The 19,172-nt window shown below is 42.4% G+C and overlaps 2 protein-coding genes across 3 annotated transcripts in view; one reads left to right on the top strand and one right to left on the bottom strand.

Moving 5' to 3' along the window:
• LOC118362223 (CD151 antigen-like) overlaps nt 1-19,172 on the top strand; it is a 147,503-nt gene that overhangs the window by 87,552 nt on the left and 40,779 nt on the right. Inside the window, exon 8 of one of the 2 annotated variants that reach the window (XM_052479237.1) lies at nt 5,134-7,219. The exons of the other annotated variant lie outside the window; for it this stretch is intronic. Within the exon in view, the coding sequence (XP_052335197.1) occupies nt 5,134-5,208 (75 nt within the window). The 3' untranslated portion in view covers nt 5,209-7,219. Of the gene's footprint in view, nt 1-5,133; nt 7,220-19,172 lie in introns of those variants that run through there. 2 annotated transcript variants of the gene reach the window in all.
• The window catches only part of LOC118357506 (potassium voltage-gated channel subfamily A member 1-like), a 36,985-nt gene continuing 31,409 nt past the window's right edge, over nt 13,597-19,172 (bottom strand). The window contains exon 3 of the mRNA XM_035734665.2: nt 13,597-17,728. The gene's annotated coding sequence lies outside the window, so the exon portion shown is untranslated. The remainder of the gene's footprint in view (nt 17,729-19,172) is intronic.

Below are 19,172 nucleotides of genomic sequence, written 5' to 3' on the forward strand. Positions count from 1 at the left end.
TACAAGTGACTCCAAAATAAAACATCATGCTTGGTTGATTCACCCTTGCTTGAATCTTATCTCCATCCTTTACAATTTTCTTACAGGGCTATAGAATTGCTGTTAAAGTCCCATATGTCCAAATGCCTATGCATTGCCCCAGTTACAATTCCCATTCTTTAACATTGGGCGCTGTGGTCTAAGGCACTGCATCTTAGTGCTAGAGGCATCACTACAGACACCCTGGTTCGAATCCAGGCTGTATCACAACCGGCTGTGATTGGGAGTCCCACAGGGTGGCGCACAATTGGCCCAGCATCGTCCGGGTTTGGCCGGTGTAGGCCATTGTTGTCGATAAGAATTTGTTCTTAACTGACTTGACTAGTTAAATAAACGTAAAATAAAAACATTTAAAAAGAAAATGTATCCCAAGTTGCTGCGGCCACAGTGGAGCAGTTGGCATCTCTAAGAGAATCATTAAGGAAGCCTCCTCTCTGTTTCCTGGCAGAGGCCCGAGGCTGGGCCACTGGGTATGAGACGACTTGCCATCTGCTGCATAATGCCAAACCTCACATGAGTCTCGTTAAGTCTTGCCAAGACTTCGAGCCACAGCCTCTCGGTATCACCGCTCAGTACTCAATATAGGGGGGTTCACAACCAGATATCCCTAAACACAAACACACAGACACTCAGATCACTTTCCACTTGTAATAGAAATATCTACTCATACGAAAACAAGCATCCTTTGTTTTTTATTTCCGTTAAGTTCATGCCCCGAGTGACACAGTGTTCTAAGCAACTGCACCGCAGTACTAGCTGCGTCACTGCAGATCCTGGTTCGATCCCAGGCTGTGTTGCAGCCGGCCGCTACCAGGAGACCCATGAGGCGGCGGACAATTAGCCCAGCGTGGTACGGGTTAGGGGAGGGTTTGGCCGGCCGGGTTTAGCGACTAGCGACTCATGTTGGCGTGCCGGGCGCAATGCACGCTGACACGGTCGCCAGGTGTACGGTGTTTCCTCCGACACATTGGTGCAGCTGGCTTCCGGGTTAAGCGAGCATTGTGTCAAGAAGCAGTGTGGCTTGGCGGGGTCGTGTTTCGGAGAACGCGCGGCTCTCGACCTTCGCCTCTCCCAAGTCCATACGGGAGTTGCAGCGATGGAACAAGACTGTAACTACCAATTGGACATCACAAAATAATATATATTTTTTAAAGTTCCTGCCTCATAAGTAGCCCTGTATAATCCACAACTCATTTGACTTCTGCTCTACGCATTCCTTCGCCCCCTTTCCCGGTCCAAGTTTGATAAGGGGGGGTGGTCATTTTGCCAGGGGAACATTGGAAGAACCTACTGCATGTTTCTTAGTCAAGATGGGGATGGTAAGGGAGGATCAGTTGAACAGCAAGGTGACATGTGAGCGAGAGGTCATTTGAATATGTTTATTGGTTCCTGGGTGATAATGAGGAAGGCTGACATTTACTTGGTGGCCATTCTGTTTCAAACCTTCTGGTCATTTTCCAGCAAGCTCAGACACAAAGCAACTGTTCCGCTCTTCTATTGACATTGTATTCATTCTTCCTTTGATCTGATAGGCAGTTGCGACTTCGGCATGTATATATTTGGAGGGGCAAACTCAACCAATGTTTTTGTAGATGCATGCCAGCGAAGCCACTACACAACACAACACTCTTTTGCCTGAATGACAAGCGTCACATCTGGCGGAAACCAGGCACCACTAATTACCTCTGCCAATATCATCCCTACGGTAAAGCATGGTGGTGACACCATCATGCTGCGGGAATGTTTTGCAGTGGCAGGGTACTGGGAGACTGGTCAGGATTGAGGGAAAGATGAATGGAGAAAAGTGCAGAGAGATCCTTGATGAAAACCTGCTCAGGACCTCAGGCTGGGGCGAAAGTTCACGACCCTAAGCACACAGCCAAGACAACACAGGAGTGGCTTTGGGACAAGTCTACAAATGTCCTTGAGTGTCCCACACAGAGCTTGGACTTGAACCCTATCAAACATCTCTGGAGAGACCTGAAAATAGCTATGCAGTGAAGCTCACCATAGAACCTGACACAGAGCTTGAGAGAATCTACAGAGAAGAATGGGAAGAAACTCCCAAAACACAGGTGTGCCATTCTTGTCGCATCATACCAATGAAGATTCGAGGCTGTAATCGCTGCCAAAGGTGCTTCAACAAAGTACTGAGTAAAGGGTCTGAATACTTATGTAAATATAATATTTCAGTACATTTTTGTATATATTTTTTTGCTTTGTCATTATGGGTTATTGTGTGTAGATTGATGGGGGGGGGGAACAATTTAATATATTTTAGAATAAGGCAGTAACGTAACAATGTGGAAAAAGTCAAGAGGTCTGAATTCTTTCCGAATGCACTGTACACTTAGTGTTACTTTCTTAGCTACACTATACACATGTATCTCCCTGGCATAATACATCACTTCTGCAGCAGCGGACATATTTCTGGACTCACCGTTGTTGTGCTGGGCTTGAACAAGAAGGTGGTGCGACAGTCCTTCTTGTGGGCAAACGTCTCAATTACTTTGTCATTCAAAGTCTGGCATTCTCTGAGTGAAGTCATGCTAGTTCGACAGCATGGCTAATACATTTCATCTTTTCTGGCCGGTGTTGCGTGTGAATGTTTTTAAAGGGGTTGGTCGTCATAATGCCTTTGTAGTCTGTAATCACCTTCACGAATGGTCTAAAATATTCCCCTGAAAATGCCTGGGCAGGTATTGACCGACTCATCATTGCCCCGCAGTGCTGCCTCACAATTACCACACAATTGAATGCATGCTATAATTCTGGCAAGCATGTACCTATTATCCTCCATTCTTGGTTGTGAAGGTCAATGTTTCCCCAGTAATCTAAGTTTAACAGCGATGTCTACATGTGATGCACAGTTCTCATGTTTTGAGACCCTTTCAGACACGTTTTAAATCCTTAACCTACTTGGATCACACACCCTCTCCACTGAATAGAAGGCAGGGGAAGCAAAATGGTGATTGCTTTGAGACGCTCGCACTGCTTCCTTCCAAACCACTCAATGTTGAATTACAAATTTCCGACTTGTTGTGTAATGTTTATGTCCAATGGCTGGTCTTTAATTTCTCTTCATATTACAAGGATCAAGTAGATTGTTGACATGATTAATGATGATGACTGCTTAGCTAGCTTGTTAGCTAAGATTTAGAAAGTATGATGTTGACATGATCAGTTTAATCAGCTACAAGGAGATACAGTGTGATTTGACGTCATTTTATCTGTGGACAATGACCTTGAGCTTTCTTTGACGGGCACTTCTACTGTAAATCTATGGCAGTACCCAAAGGGGTCTTGAACTGCCTAGCTCTACCCGTAGATTCTGCGGTGATGTACTGTCCCCATGAGTGACAGAACCATGAGCCAATCACAGCTCAACCAGAGAAGATCAACAACGCCTACACTCTGTGCTTTTGCTGGCTGCCCCTCCACCACAGAAAGCACTGAGATAGTTTGAAACAGCTGCATCTTGGAGCTGCCTTACTCAAGAAGGAAAGGGAAAGGAAAAGGTCATACCTAGTCAGTTTAGTCAGCACAACTTTTAATGCATTCAACCCGAAATGTGTCTTCCGCATTGAACCTAACCCCTCTGAATCAGAGAGGTGCGGGGGGCTAAAGAGACCAAGTTTGTATACTGCTTTATTAACTCAAGGATTTCTTTCTTTACATTGTTTGCAATTATGTGACACAAATTAATGGCAGAATTACATGCAGAACAGGCTAACTTGTATTTATTTTAAACAGGTGGCTCTGTGTCATGTGTACTCCCTCTCCGGCCTCTAACGGCTGCTCGTTATGGCGCACACCTGTTACCATCGTTACGTGCAGCTGCGCGTCTACAGACGCACCTGGACTCCATCACTTCCTTGATTACCTGCCTTAATTTTGTCACTCCCTTTGCTTCCTTCCCCAGGCGTCATTGTTTCTGTTTCATGTGTGTGCGTTGTTCGAGGTTCTTGTTTTGTATTATGTTCTGTTTATTTTATTAAAACATTCCCTCCCTGAACTTACTTCCCGACTCGCAGCGCACATCGTTACACTCTGCGCCCTGAATGGCGGGTCTACAAACATAGAATGTCTATGTCTGTATTAATCACCAAACCTCTGTTAAAGGTTAAGATGAAGATTTGGACATCGTATTTGGGATGAATAACTGAGTTGCTGAAGACAGTTTCTGGGCCCCCCGGGTTAATTTGGTCTTGGATGCCTTTTTCCAGTCATGCATCAATGATTTGGAGCCTATATAGCCTCTGGATGTAAAGATGGAGAAAATAAATCTGTCCTCGGAAACTGGCGCTGGATCCGTCTGGTAACTTACTTTGGTCAAAGTTAGGTACAGGTGGGCAAACATAGATCCTATCCCAGTGCTACGTGCATACGTACCTGTTTAGGTCGGCACCTTCTCTCCGGATTTAGGAGCTTTCAGAACAGATGCTGAGAAGGCCAACAACGCCGAAGGCAACATTACCATAACAGCATGAGTCTATCAGTTTAGCTGCTCCCCAATGCCAGCTCCCTGTCAAAGCGCGTCGCTGTCAACGCCGCCGTGTGTCACGTCTGCAGCTTTACTGCAAATTCATTAGCCGAGCAACTCTGAGAAATTAAATACGTTTCACATTTTTTTCCCTGCTTCTTCAGTATGTTTCAAATCGAGCGTGGTTACGTGAGTCCACGCTAAAATGTATCAATGCTCATTTTATGTAAAGCCTGCGCTCAGAAATTTCTCAGAACCAGAGGATGCTTTTTGTTTCTCTTCGAGCCATTTCGTTTCTATTTTGGTCTGTGAGAAAAACAAGATTTAAAAAGGTCATGCTAATTTTAGTATGGTTCTTGGAGGAGGATTGTGTATGACTTTTGGTTCACACTCGTGCAAACAATCAAAGCAGACCTCAATCATGTTACAGTTGTGCAGCGGATTACAGTCGAGTATGAGTGAATTAGGCGAACGTTACATCTGCACATGCCACATGCTTCAGTTGTGTGTGTGTGTGTGGTCTTTGATGAATGCATTTATATTCCTCTAGTGCGTGTGACTTGAAGAAGAAGTGTTCTGATTCTCTCTTTCTCTCCTCTTCTCCTCGTCAGGGAAGTCTGGAAGATGTCAGCCTGAAATGTATCTCAAAACAAGCAGTGGCAGCAAACAACTGTGTCTCAGCTTAGCCAAGACTAGCGCAGACTGCTATCACTCTCTTCAGTCAGGGTGCCACTCAACGGCCAGTCAACTCTCTCTTTTTCACAGATTGCCAATTACAATTCCCAAGTTATCCACATTAAGGACATAGATTTATTGATATATCCACAGATAATGTATCTATTTAGAAGGACTTTCCTGATGATTATTTTACTGTCCTGGTCCCCTGTAAAGGGCATTAGCATGAGCGGATGGTCAGGGCCTGGAACATAATTGCAAATAATTTGTAGACTGCAAATTGACTACAAGAAGCCGAAACAGATATAACATTTGACTAAAACCTAATCATTTCAAAACTTGCTTACATTTGTGTACAATCACATATACAGCATCTCTCCATTATGCGAAGAAAGACTTTGGAACAGATTTCTAAAATGTAAATAATTTGGATCTGATTTTCGGGTGTTTTTACAGTCTTTTATGTCAGAAAACTTGGGGGGCCAAACACCTGTGGGCCGTCAGTCAGGGAACCCTGCCATAGACGGTGACAACTTGCTGCACAGGAGGATTTTTATTGTTGCCCGGCAAACAATAATGAGTAGTTAGGACGTCGCGAAATGGTCGCCAAAAGTCATCAGGACGTTGTGTTATGAACGTGTGGAGGTTTTGTCTAGTTCCCCTGGAGAACGTTCCCTTGTGATCATCACACGACGCCCTAAAGACTAGTCAAATTAACCTCCTGAGAACGTTATATAAAGGTCCTGACATGGTCCTCAGTGATGTCCCCGGGAACTTACAGGGAACTAGACAAAGGTCTCCCAGAGAACGTTCCCTTGGGACTATCATGCGACGTCCTAAGGACTAGTAAAATTAACATCCAAAATATGTCCTAATAAGGTCCTCAGGGACGTCCAGGGAACTTATAGGGTACTAGACAAAGGTCCCCCAGAAAATTTCCACCAGAGTGCTGGAATCAGGACGTTCTCAGGATGTTCATTTTACTAGTCCTTAGGACGTTGGAACTTACAGGGAACTAGACAAAGGTTCCCCAGAGAATGTTCCCAAAGCAGCATCTCACAGCATCCTCGGGACTAGTAAAAATGAACGTCCTGACATGGTCCTCAGTGACGTCCTGGGAACTTACAGGGAACTAGACAAAGGTCCCCCAGAGAATGTTCCCTTGGGACCATCACTCAAGGTTCTTAGAATGTCAGTCAAAACCTTTAAGGGACCTAATGGGAATGTCACTGCATGTCCTCAGGAAATCCCCTGTTTGCTGGGTATGCACTTTACCTGAAAATCCAGTTCCATGTTTTGATTGAACAGGGTCTTAGCCTTTAGTTCTTCAAATTCTGTGCACAATAAAACGTTTAGCCTTTTCAATAAGATCAACCTCTCTTTCAAAATGGAGGATATGGATGAGAGCTCTCCTCTGAATCAGTGCTGGAATCAGACTAGCCCCTTGCCAGGGTATGTTTTTTTGCTCCAGACAAACCATGCCGGCAGTTACCATGACAACAAACAGAATTTCCCCTTCACACCTCACCCAAATGCATTTCGCTGCCAGAGCAACACAGCGCCCTCTCTCTGCGTACAAACGGCCTGATTCCTGGCAGCGTCCTCAAGAGACAAGGGGATAAGCTCAGACAGAGCTCCTGCAGACAATTGGAGCAAAACATCACGCGTTACATAACGCCTACTATCAAACTGATGTCTTATTTGCAGCCCTTTCATTGATAGGCTATGACGAGCCCGGAACATTACATAGTCATGGGGAAAGTGCACACATGAATGGCTCAACCATTTGGATCAACTACACTAGGCCATACACAGGCTCATTCTGTAGGTAACTGCTATACCTAAAACTAGCTCAGCAAGGTGATCAGAGTGTAATGTATCATGACATGTGTATTGAATATGCTTGTCTTTACCATAGATCTTTAATGATTTGCTTTTGTAAAAAGTCTGGTATATAGTTCAGCAAAGTTAATTTATTTTTGCCTTATTCAAGCCGCCATAAAATAAAAATATCTTCCCAAACATCCTTTTTTACTCCCTCTTTTCTTTTGCAATCATAGACAGGGGGTTGAAGGAGTGAAGCCCACTCATCATAAGCACTCCTCACATTACCTAACAAAACATGTTTTTAATCCATCCAAGAATATAATTCTCCACAGCCTTGTGGTTATCTTGGATCTGGTGGGATTATGGAACAGTGAAGACATAACAACATGCTCCAAAGCTCTGGCTGGCAAATCAACGCAATAGGTCAAAACCTCATCATTGGAACTTGACCTCCCTTTGGCAGTTGACCTGTGACCACCTAACCCCAAACGCACAGAGGTGCCATGATGAATGTACTGTTGTGAGTTGATTACAGATGTTATGAATTCAGTGTTAGGGGTTCAACCACAGATATTGTACGTTACTGGGCTTAACTGTCTACCTGTTCAAGCCATAGTACCAGTTTGTTCCTACTTTATATGAAGGATCACAATTTGTAAGTACTAGCAAAATGCCAATTAACAATGTATACTTACAATGTAATTAGAATGTACTGGTTTATGCAACTACCCTGTAAATGCATGATTTTAGTGCCACAAGGTGGGAGCACATTATTTTCTGTTATCTTAGGTATCACCTCTACCAAGTTAGACAGTCCCAACATAAAGCAATTTCTGCTTACATTTAGATTGTATTTGTTTTGTGAGATGACGGCTAGTTGACAAGTGAACAATGACTGAAAAAGCCTATTTGTATTTTCATCGATTTTCCCCCACTCAAATACAAGTCTTCTTATTACATTTTGTGACACTTCTCATCTTCTCTCAAGTTTTGCTTTTCAGTATTCACAGTACAGTACGTAAACATGGGGAAATATACTTCCCGTTCTCAGAATTTGGACATGTGCAGGGTTAGCAGTCGTGTCAACAAAGATAATGCTTGAACATTGCTAATGCAGGTGTGATTAAATTCACCCTTAGGTTAGGTAAACACACTTCTATTGAGTCTTTTGCAGAAAAAAACACCTCACCGCAAACACTAGTGCATCTCAAAACCTCTTGTTTACCTTATTCAGGTGAAGCCCTTTAATGTGCTCACCGTAGCCGTTTCACATGTATTAAATCACTACGTTTGATGAGTTGAGAGAGCAAGAAAAATGCTATCGCTCCACATCCAAGGTCAGGGCCAGTCACGCTGTCTGCAATGCTTCTGTAAACACACCCTTAGGGAAGGTTGGTGCTTGAGTCATAGCACGGTTGTCTTTGACTATTAGCGTTTTCAAACCAGTACAAGGACATCTCATCCATCAGCCTTATCCATCAACATGACATGTTTTTTTGTCACCTGTTGACACGAGGGGTGATTTTGTAGGACACATACATACGTCATCTTCATGTCTCTGACAACCTGCTGTCCAATTATACAGACCACTATTGCAAATGGTAAGATAGCTCGTAGGAGGGAGGGATGGGAAGGAACGGGGGTGTGTAGAGTAGTAGACCGGTACCATTGGGGTTTTGGGGTGTCCCATTTCAGGGGCCGGTACCGTACAGAGGCATTTTGTTTCCCAGTGCTCCGAGTGGAAGGAGGGCAGAAAAGAGGAACGTCACATTTGCTGGCATGGGAACGTAGCGCTGGGCCTACCATGTGCAGGGATATTGTTCTCTGTCAAGTCTTGTGTTACGCCTTTGAGTGATGGAGCCTATTCCTGGAAGACGGTGGTAGGCTCTAACAAAAGCGATGGAACCAACAACAAACATTACTCTATATGCGGTCTGGGGGTGTTTCTGTATGTGTTGCGCATGTGTGTCCCGGCATGTGCTTGTGTGCGCTGCAAGTGTATGTGGCCAGAACCTTTTGTATCCCCCTCTGCAGGTTCACCCAGTTTCAGAGGACAGCTGTGATGGGCGCCCGGCTATATATAACTCCACATAGGTCTAATTTACGCACCCGTGGTCTTGCCCCAGTGTCACACATTGACCTTTGAGAGAGAACACTATCACACACAATGACAAGTGCATTATTTCCTCATTCCCTTTCTTAAAGGGGAGAGGACACTTCAGATACACCTGAAGCCAGGGTAACAAAATAATTGACTCCTTGATGATCAGTACGATAAGAATCCAGAATCGTCAAGGGGACAATTATTTTGTTACCCTTGCTCCAGGCGTATTTCAAATGTCGTGTCCCCTTTAAAAAAACGTAATGAAGTAATCATGCACTCATCAACATTTCAAATACTTTAGGTATTTGTCAGATTTTTGGCTTCAGTGGTATTTGTCTAAAAACAGCTGGGTTAAATGTCCCTGTGGTGACGCTTGTGGTTTGGCTGCTGCAAACAGTGGCTGCTGCTGTGGACGTGTCCCTGTGGAGCTCATTTGTGAGAAGCGCAGAGAGCAGGTACAGCTCAATGCCTTTGTCGAGGGCTTGACTGATGCGGCTGGCGCTTGTCCAAGAGTCAAGCAATTGCAGCACGACAGACCCATTTCAAATATTTAAAACAGTGCCAAACATGAACGACTCGAGCATCAGGTTTCAAAAACAACAACCTAAAGATGCCAGTGGAAGAAAACGTCCTGTTTTTGTGATCCTCAATCTCTAGTGACGGAGGTGAGCTGACACTGAGTGAGAGACGAAAGAGGCCAGTCATTAAAAAAAAACATGCTGGATCCTTTCATCTAATTGAACAGTAACTGAGGGAAAGACTCAGAGCCAGCGAACCACTACTTCCACGTTGGCGTCAAATGTTCCATGACATTAACACTCTGCTTTTGTAATGAATAAATCATTAGGTAACCAAAGGGACAGTTCACATTCATTCCAAACAGCAACAGTTGGATGGTTTACTTGCTGAAGCAGTTGACGATTTTGATGGGAGTTTAAGAGATTACACTGGTTGTAGTCTCGCGTTGCCATACCTTCAAAATCACATCGTTGTCACGCCTCCCTTGGAGGTCTGGAGAATTTTTTATCGCAAAAACGGTTTGAATGTTGATTGGATGTTACATTTCAAGAACCCCCCCCCCCCCACACGCCCATAGAAGGGGTGCTGTGTGTTATGTGCATCACTGTTTTCCATCCTGTAGGACACATTTTGTAGGGAGGAGTTGCTAGTTTCAAGTGCTCGCTTTGAAGTTCTCATGTGTGGCCGATAGTCTGTGATTTATGTTTCTAGAAACTGAAAGTGGATTATGCTGGTAAAGTCGAACATCACAACACATTCTAAACAGCTCTGGTGACAATTCCATTCATCCATATGGCTGCTGGCTGCACTTTGCTATCACTGGAAAAAAATTGAAGACTATTAGTTTGTTTTATTAATGATCCAAAAAACAGAGGCAGTGGGAGAACCTATTCAAGTAAGTAAATACATTTAGAACATGTTAAATAGTGTATTACAGTACTAGTAATAGGCCACTTTGAAGGCTAACTCAAATAAGCTGCTAGCTAGCTAACTAACTTTACACACTGTTTAGTGAATTACAGTGTGAAGTGAATTACATACATAACAATGGCTAACTGTGAACTTTAACACATTCGCACAAAGCAACTGTGCATACCAGCGGTATTTTTGTAAGCAACATTTGCTAACATATGTAGGTCTACCAGTTTATTTGATACACCACCCTGTTCACGAAAAGGATTTGCTCCACGTAGCTGTGGCTTGCTATATAAAGCAGGCAGACAAGGCATTCAGTTACTGTTCGATTGAATGTTAGAATGGGTAAAACGAGTGACCTAAGCGACATGGAGCGTGGTATGATCGTCGGTGCAAGGCGCACCAGTTGCAGAATCTCAGAAACGGCCGACCTCCTGGGCTTTTCAAGCACGACAGTGTCTAGGGTTTACCGAGAATGGTGGGACAAACAAAAAACATCCAGTTTGTTGATGAGAGATCGAAGAAGAATGGCAAGAATCGTGAAAGCTAACAGGCAGGCCACAAACAGGAAAATAACGGCACAGTACAGCAGTGGTGTGCAGAACGGCATCTCGGAAGGCAGAACTCATCGGTCCTTGTCACTGATGGACTATTGCAGCAGACGAGGGATGGGTTCCACTCGTATCACCTAGAAACAAGAAGAAGTGGCTCCAGTGGATACGCGATCACCAACACTGGACAATTGAGAACATTGCCTGGTCCGACAAATCCCTGTTTCTGTTGCGTCATGTCTATGGCAGTCAGGATTTGGCGTAAACAGCATGAGTCCACGGCCCCATCCTGCCTGGTGTTAACAGTACAGGCTGGTGGTGGTGGTGTAATGGTGTGGGGAATGTTTTCCTGGCACACGTTAGGTCCCTTGATACCAATTGATCAACGTGTCCATGCCCCGAAGAATTCAGGCTGTTCTGGAGGCAAAGGGGATTCTGACCCGGTACTAGATGGGTGTACCTAATAAACTGAACACTGAGTGTATATGCCATGGGTTTTATGTGTATTTCCACATACTGTAAGCACATTTTCTATACAGAAATATAGTTAAACATCATACATAATGTTTCAACCAATGACAATTGGAGCAGGCCAATCCTGCTGGAGGTCTGCTGGGTGTGCAGGGTTATGTTTCAGCCCAGCAATAACACACCTGATTAAACTTATCCAACCTAATGAGTTGATAATCAAATGTGCTATTGCTGGGCCGGAACACCCAGTAGGTCAGGGATCAGTGGAGCGAGGTTGGCCATCGCTGGTATGGAGGTTTTTTTGTTCACCTGAAATGATGCTTTAGTAATAATAGCCTACTTGTTACTACTCAAAGATCTATTATTTTTTAGACCAGGGGTTCCCAAACGTTTTCACTCGGGGCCCACCTTCCAGCATTGGGGAACATCCTGCGCCAAGTCTATTTCAATGGGCACAAGCACTGTTCATGACACAAACTGTTCACACCCCTCTTGTTGGTGGAGAGAATTTTATAGGTTTAAAGTAATTTTCTTGTCTGTGCTTCTCTGTTGTATTCTCAAATGAACATGTCCTTTTTGTCTAGTTGTAAGATCTCCAATCTGTTTTGTTTGATTGTCACTGTCTCAGTATATCAGCTATCTGAATCCATTTAGCAGCTTATCATATGGTATGCATCTCCAATGCAACCATAGGCCTACAGCATGGTGGCATTACTGGCCTTATGGGGATCTGTCATCTGAAACAGAGAATAGCTAAACGTTACATGTTCTCAATTTAAAATGATACCAGCAGACAGTGTATCTGAGGCAAACCATATACTCGATGTTGCACATGGCTTTTAAGTGCTGACATATCAATATGTTTAGTGCAAATCCAACCCTTGTAATTTAGGAACAAAGAAAAAAAGGCTTTGAGGTTTGAGGGAGATAGACAGTACATGGTTGCTCTATGTAGTCCTATCACTGACCCTGGATAAGCTAGATACTGGGCTCACAGCTAACCTTTGAGGTCAATAACATTCTTTATTTTTTTTAATGGATTTCTAATCGTGACCGAAATTGAACTAGCTAGTAGTTCACGGTACAAGGTTCGCTGACGTTTCTCAAAATGAACCTCATTGTGGCTAGCTACTTCCTGTCCCTCATGCTAGCCTGCACAGCCAAATATCACTCCAGAAACATATTATCATTCATATATTATTATTATATTATTGATATAGCCAGCATCGTAGACCATTTCTCCCGTGCTGCAGCCTTAGCTCATCTCGAAATAAAGTAGAAATGCTGTGAAAACCAGCGCGCTTCAAACGTTCTAAAATGTTTTGTCACCAGTGCTTGTATTGTAGACATCTTTAGTCCTCACAGCACTCATCTGGTGAGAACCTTTGGAGCTCTGCCCAAGGAAGGCATTTGAGTGGTTTGACGTGGTTCGACCCCTCTTCAGTTCATTTCTGCCATTTAACGTGTTTTCGGGAAGCCTGGTTAGCGACGAGGCTACACTGGTTATCGTCTCGAGAAATCCATGTAGCTCTAAGATTTTCTGAGGACATCGTTTAGAAACACATTTTAGAAATGGTCTTGTCAAGAATATCTTTCAAATGATGAGATAAGAGTAAAAGAAAATTGTCAAGAGCGGTTTATACAGAATATTTCTGGTTATTGGGAAGCCTTCGAGGCAACTGGGTGACAGACGTAAGAAAGCTTGGAACATTCTAAAAGACCCTGGGTGACACTGTCTGTTTCCAAATTTGGAAAAGCTAGGATGAGTCACAGAATGCCTATGGCAGCAATAAGCATTTTTAGGGAAACATCTTATTCCGAATTGAATTCATCAAGTCCTTATTTATTGTAATTGCCATATGCGTCTTTGGATTTGGAATCCTGCCAAACACTATATATGAACATCTATAGGAGAGAAAATAACGCAAAACATGTTCTTGCATAAGGACATAACCAGTAAATGATGAGGTGACATATGAATACCACTCACAGATCACGTTGTTGCAATACCTTCGAGTCACTCTCGCAGTCGTTTTTTATTTCATATATTATATTTTTCTTTATTCAACATTGCACATACTCCGTTTGATCACGTCTCATATTGCTGCCTACAAAAATGATATTAATGTAGAAAATCAAAAGGTCTGAAGATTTACCTAAATAAAATGTTTAAAAAATTAAAAATATAAGTAGGAAATGAACGAGCTCCGAAGGGAGTACACAGACAGGAAGTAACCGCAAGAAAAGAATACAAACATCTCAGATTAGGATGCACTTTTCAAAAACAAAGCATCATGCAGAAGAAAAGCAAGGCTGACCAAAACATGGGCACTTTATCACATGTGGACTGTAAAAATATTATACACTTCCTGAAATACACTTCAAAGGAGTTGTTTTAATATCAAGTTCCATTTTGATTTCACTCCCTTTAATGACCCTCCAGTGTTCATGAAAATGAATGGTTCAAATACACACACATACGCAGACTGCATTAACATTGAGTTACATTTTAACAGAAGAATAACCAATGCCATTTCCATGTGGATGTTCACAGTAAACATACTTAGTGATGGTACAATTATTCCATGGCTGAAACATATTACAGTAACAAACACACACACACATCCTAAATAAGCCCACACACACATAACATGCACACACATGCATACTGACGCAACACACACACTTTCACACTCACCACATACGCATGCCGCTACTGTGAGTTATCTATCCGGCTGCCTAGTCAATTTGCCCCTACCTATATGTACAACACACTACCTCAATTACATCGTACCTCTGCACATCGACTGGTACTCCCTGTATATATCCATGTTACTTTTACTCTTGATTTTTATTTGTTATTCAATGTGTATTAATTCCTCGTGTCACTATTTAAATGTCGTATTACATTTTTTTTTTTATCTTTAACTCGGCGTTGTTGGAAATGAACCCGCCTGTAAGCGTTTCACCGTGCGTGAAAGCGTTTCACTGTTAGCCTACACCTGTTGACTATGAAGCGTGTGCAGAAAAAATATATTTATATATACTATGGACCCTTAGCAGCTCCCACGTCTATACCTAAGAAGGCACTACTTTCAAATGTATGCAACGGTTAAAACATGTCTTTGTCATGATTTTGAAGTGAAGAACTTGATTTGATTTGTATGCATTTGTCATGCTTGGGGCTGTATGTATCAAGCGCCGTCAGAGGAGTGCTGATAAAGGATCAGTTTTGCCTTTTATATTACCATGAATAAGATAACCTGGACAGGGGAACTGATCCTAGATCAGCACTCTGAGATACTTTATGTGAGTACGGGCCCAGGTTAGTGTTCAAAGACAGACCAGGTAGTTGTACATTTTCTGGACCGTTTCACACCTTGAAGCAGGCCTCATATCTATACTAGGGATACACATAGATACTGTAGACAGGTCTAAGCCCCATCTTTGATATTACGGCATTGTAAAAAGCCTTTTCTTTGACTTTGTCTTTTCAGTTCAGTCCAATCACAATTAGGCCATTACCATAATATGTTACTCTAATGTGGTCAAATATCATTGTTGGGTACTCAGGCTATACCAATTACTTATAATGTTTTTTGGATTTTTTAAATATTCTCATCATTATGCAAAGTGCTTTAGGCCGGAACATAACACTGACTGATATTTTCAAAAGAAGCCACCACTTCAGAGTTGTACTACCAATTGGGTAGTTAACTAGGAAGAAGGTCAGTTTTCCTAACAGTATACAGTATCTAACAGTATACAGTATCTAACAGTATACAGTATCTAACAGTCTAGCAACATCGTAATATACCAGAAAAACTTGATTTTGAAAGATACATCTTTCTCTTTGTTTTCCCTTAAGTTACTACTTATTCAACTACAATTTGGGAATCAAGAGTAGTTTAGCTTAACTATGGCAAGACACAGCAACTCTTTGCCAGGCACACTAAATGATACCATTAATTGCTGAGGGATTTAGATTTAAACTTATACACTGATTGATAGACATCAATTTTCAGAATGTGCATGCGCTTTGTGTTTGCTTCAAAATGTAGAACAATGGGACTATGGGATCAGGGAATAGACAGCGCTTACTCTTTCTGCGATCAAGGGTAAATAGCCCAATGATGCTTAAGAACTTGATAACAAAGTCAATTTTAGCAGAGGCTAGCATGGTAAGTTTGATAAGGTTTTCTGAATATTGAGGAAAATCTTGACTACAGCCCTCTAACTATTTTGTAATAGAGGGCTATATCATAACCAATAACAATAGACACATATTGGTGGAGTGGTGGTGTGTGTGTGTGTGTGGGGGGGAACTGATATCAGAGCATTTTCCATCTCCGGATTCAAGTGATCTATGTCTTTTCAGACAGTACAATGAAATATGTTAGTTTTCTTTTTATGGAAGAGAATATATAAATGCAGTACATTGCCTATGCAAATAATACAGTATAAAATATTAGGTTCCACCCCTTTCAGTGACATAAAAAAAATTAAAGAACTCTGTGTAGTTGATGCTCTAAAGCACAGTCATCATGGGCCGACCTCACAATAATAGACAGTACGCCCAGGAGCGAGCATTACTAAGTTCTTGGCTGTTGACTGAACGTAAGAAGGATGGGGATAAACACAAGATGGCATTTATGTTTTTAAAAAAGCAAACACTTGATTTGTCTGACAACGCTGCAACAAGCAAGCAGTGCAATACAAATCTGTGTCTTTGAAAGCAGGCCTAAAGAGAGTGGGCGGATTTTCTACGAGCAGTTATATGAGAACAGCACAAAAAAATAAGAAATAGCCCACTTGTCAAGTGGAAAATCATGAATCTTGTTGGAGCAGCATCCACAACATGTTCAATGTTCATGGAAATAAAAATGGAACATGACTCCTGAAGATCTGAACATTGTTAAACAGTCAAACTAAATAGAATTGTCTCGAATGTCATGATTTGCGACACATCGTAGGACACGTAAATATAAACATCAGCATATGTACATATATGTTCTATTCAATGTGTATCTATTTTCATGACATCTCCAGAGGAAGTGTCCACCACGTACAATAACATCAGGGTTTAAACTTTGGTTAAGTAATATAGTCAAGGCTAGGTTTAAAAAAATATATATAACACACTTCCATGTTACTTTGCATACAGTTAACTTCACACTAACATAATACAATTTGCATCGTAGGGAAAACCCTTTGTGTCACTTCGGTAGATCATTCTGTGTGTGTGTGTGTGTGTGTGTGTGTGTGTGTGTGTGTGTGTGTGTGTGTGTGTGTGTGTGTGTGTGTGTGTGTGTGTGCGTGCGTGCGTGCGTGCGTGCGTGCGTGCGTGCGTGTGTGCGTGCGTACCTGACATCTTTTGTGTTTGAGAGTGTGTGACCAGATGCTTACAGTATGTGAAAAATAGAGGAGAAAAATAATCAGATATGTTTCATGTATATTGAGTCATTTTGTCTCATTTTTGACTCCCTACTCCTTTCTGAATTGAAATATGGTTGTCATAACATGATGTTGTGAATTGAAAGACATTGTAGCTGGTAGCTGAGCGAGCAGCTCCGCCTCAAGCCAGCCTTATTTTGGTTGACAATACGAAATGAGATAAAAATAGATTGACTCATTCTGCTGGCTGCAAGTAAGCAGAGAGCAGCTCCACCATTTGGTTATCAATGACACCTACAAAGCAGACCCAACTAAAACATTGTCGACATTACAACCAAACAATTTTTCTCTATCTTATTAAAATATTCACATCTCTTCCTTACAAGACACTGTTTCACACATAAAGAAAAACATATTTGAACTCGGATAAGTCTCTAGTTTCATCACTTCATATATAGGTATATATGTAATAATTAAGGCAATCATTTGGGACATGACTTACTCATTTCCCTGCCTCCAGGTTTACTAGGAAAGATTTTCGTTCCTTGTGCACTCCGTATAGTGTCCCAATGTCTAATTTGTCCATTCAAACTTCCGATGTCCGATCGCTGGGTTCACTCTCGCAGTAGATCTGTGGTTATCGATGTCCGTTGTCTCACCCCAGATGACCAGTCATAATATTAGCTCTCTCTCTGACAATTCCAAGAGTACCAGCCAGCACATCCTCTCCTAAGCCATCAACTGACAGCACTGTAACAAAAGATAAACAGGACATGAATACCAGGTTATCATTCCAGGTTATCTTCAAATGCCAGGTTATCGTCCCAAGTTATCGTTCAAGGTTATCTACAGATACCAGGTTATCAAAGACCATTCCAGGTTATCTATAAATACCAGGTTATCGTTCCAGTTATCTATAAAGACCAAGTTATCATTACGGTTATCATTACAGGTTATTTATGGGTACCAGGTTATCATTACAGGGTATCTAATGCCAGGTTATCATTCCATGTTATCTACAAATACCAGCGTATCATTCCAGGTTATCAATTACAGCATGTACAATGTCTATCAGGTTAGCAGGTGTCATGAAACCCTTCCCGTATTAGAATCTCATGGGTACCAATACCCTGCAGTCTCTTCTTTATTAAGGTCCAGTGGAATATCTACAGCATACCACAACAGATAACAATCGCCCTAGCTCAGCCATTAAGTCTGAGTTATTGGGTCCCTGACACGCTTTTTGCACGCAGTTCAGCTCGGGGCCAAACACCTCGTGTAGTTCCAAAACGTTAACCTGGACTGCCAGTGCCAGGGGTGGGAACTGGAGGCCAACATGGAGGTGTGTGTCGTGTAGTTCCAAAAGATTAACCTGGACTGCCAGTGCTAGGGGTGGGAACTGGAGGCCAACATGGAGGTGTGTGTCGTGTAGTTCCAAAAGATTAACCTGGACTGCCAGTGCCAGGGGTAGCAACTGGAGGCCAACATGGAGGGGTGTGTCGTGTAGTTCCAAAAGATTAACCTGGACTGCCAGTGCTAGGGGTGGGAACTGGAGGCCAACATGGAGGTGTGTGTCGTGTAGTTCCAAAAGATTAACCTGGACTGCCAGTGCCAGGGGTAGCAACTGGAGGCCAACATGGAGGGGTGTGTCGTGTAGTTCCAAAAGATTAACCTGGACTGCCAGTGCCAGGGGTAGCAACTGGAGGCCAACATGGAGGTGTGTGTCGTGGCATCCTGCCGCCGTCAGTTCCACTACTGGTGAACCTCATGCTCAGATTTAAACATTTGGATCGATGAAATGTATTAAAGTGATTTTTTATTGCCCAGAGTATATTGTGAACATGGACACGTCTCGTAATATCTATATATGAGACATTGAATGAATTAGCAGTACAATTACATAGGTTTTTTCGTCCTTTTCTGTGTAATGTAAATGTACCTAATTTCATGTGTATTTATTTAATAGTAAAGACATTCTCAATTCAAGACAGCCGTCTTCTTTGAATGAAATAGCTGGTGTTTCAGTATATCAGCAATTGCAGGATTCCCAGATTTCTCACACCATCTAGGCCTAGACCCAGACGTTCTGTGTTAACTATGTCAGAGACGAGGCAATTACAACTGTCTTACTGAGTGGTTGTGATGTGAACGGTCAGGTTCAAGGAGAGTCATGTCTGTCCTTAGGTTGCTCTCC

Source organism: Oncorhynchus keta, chromosome 2, assembly GCF_023373465.1.
Source record: "Oncorhynchus keta strain PuntledgeMale-10-30-2019 chromosome 2, Oket_V2, whole genome shotgun sequence".
Lineage (NCBI taxonomy): Eukaryota > Metazoa > Chordata > Actinopteri > Salmoniformes > Salmonidae > Oncorhynchus > Oncorhynchus keta.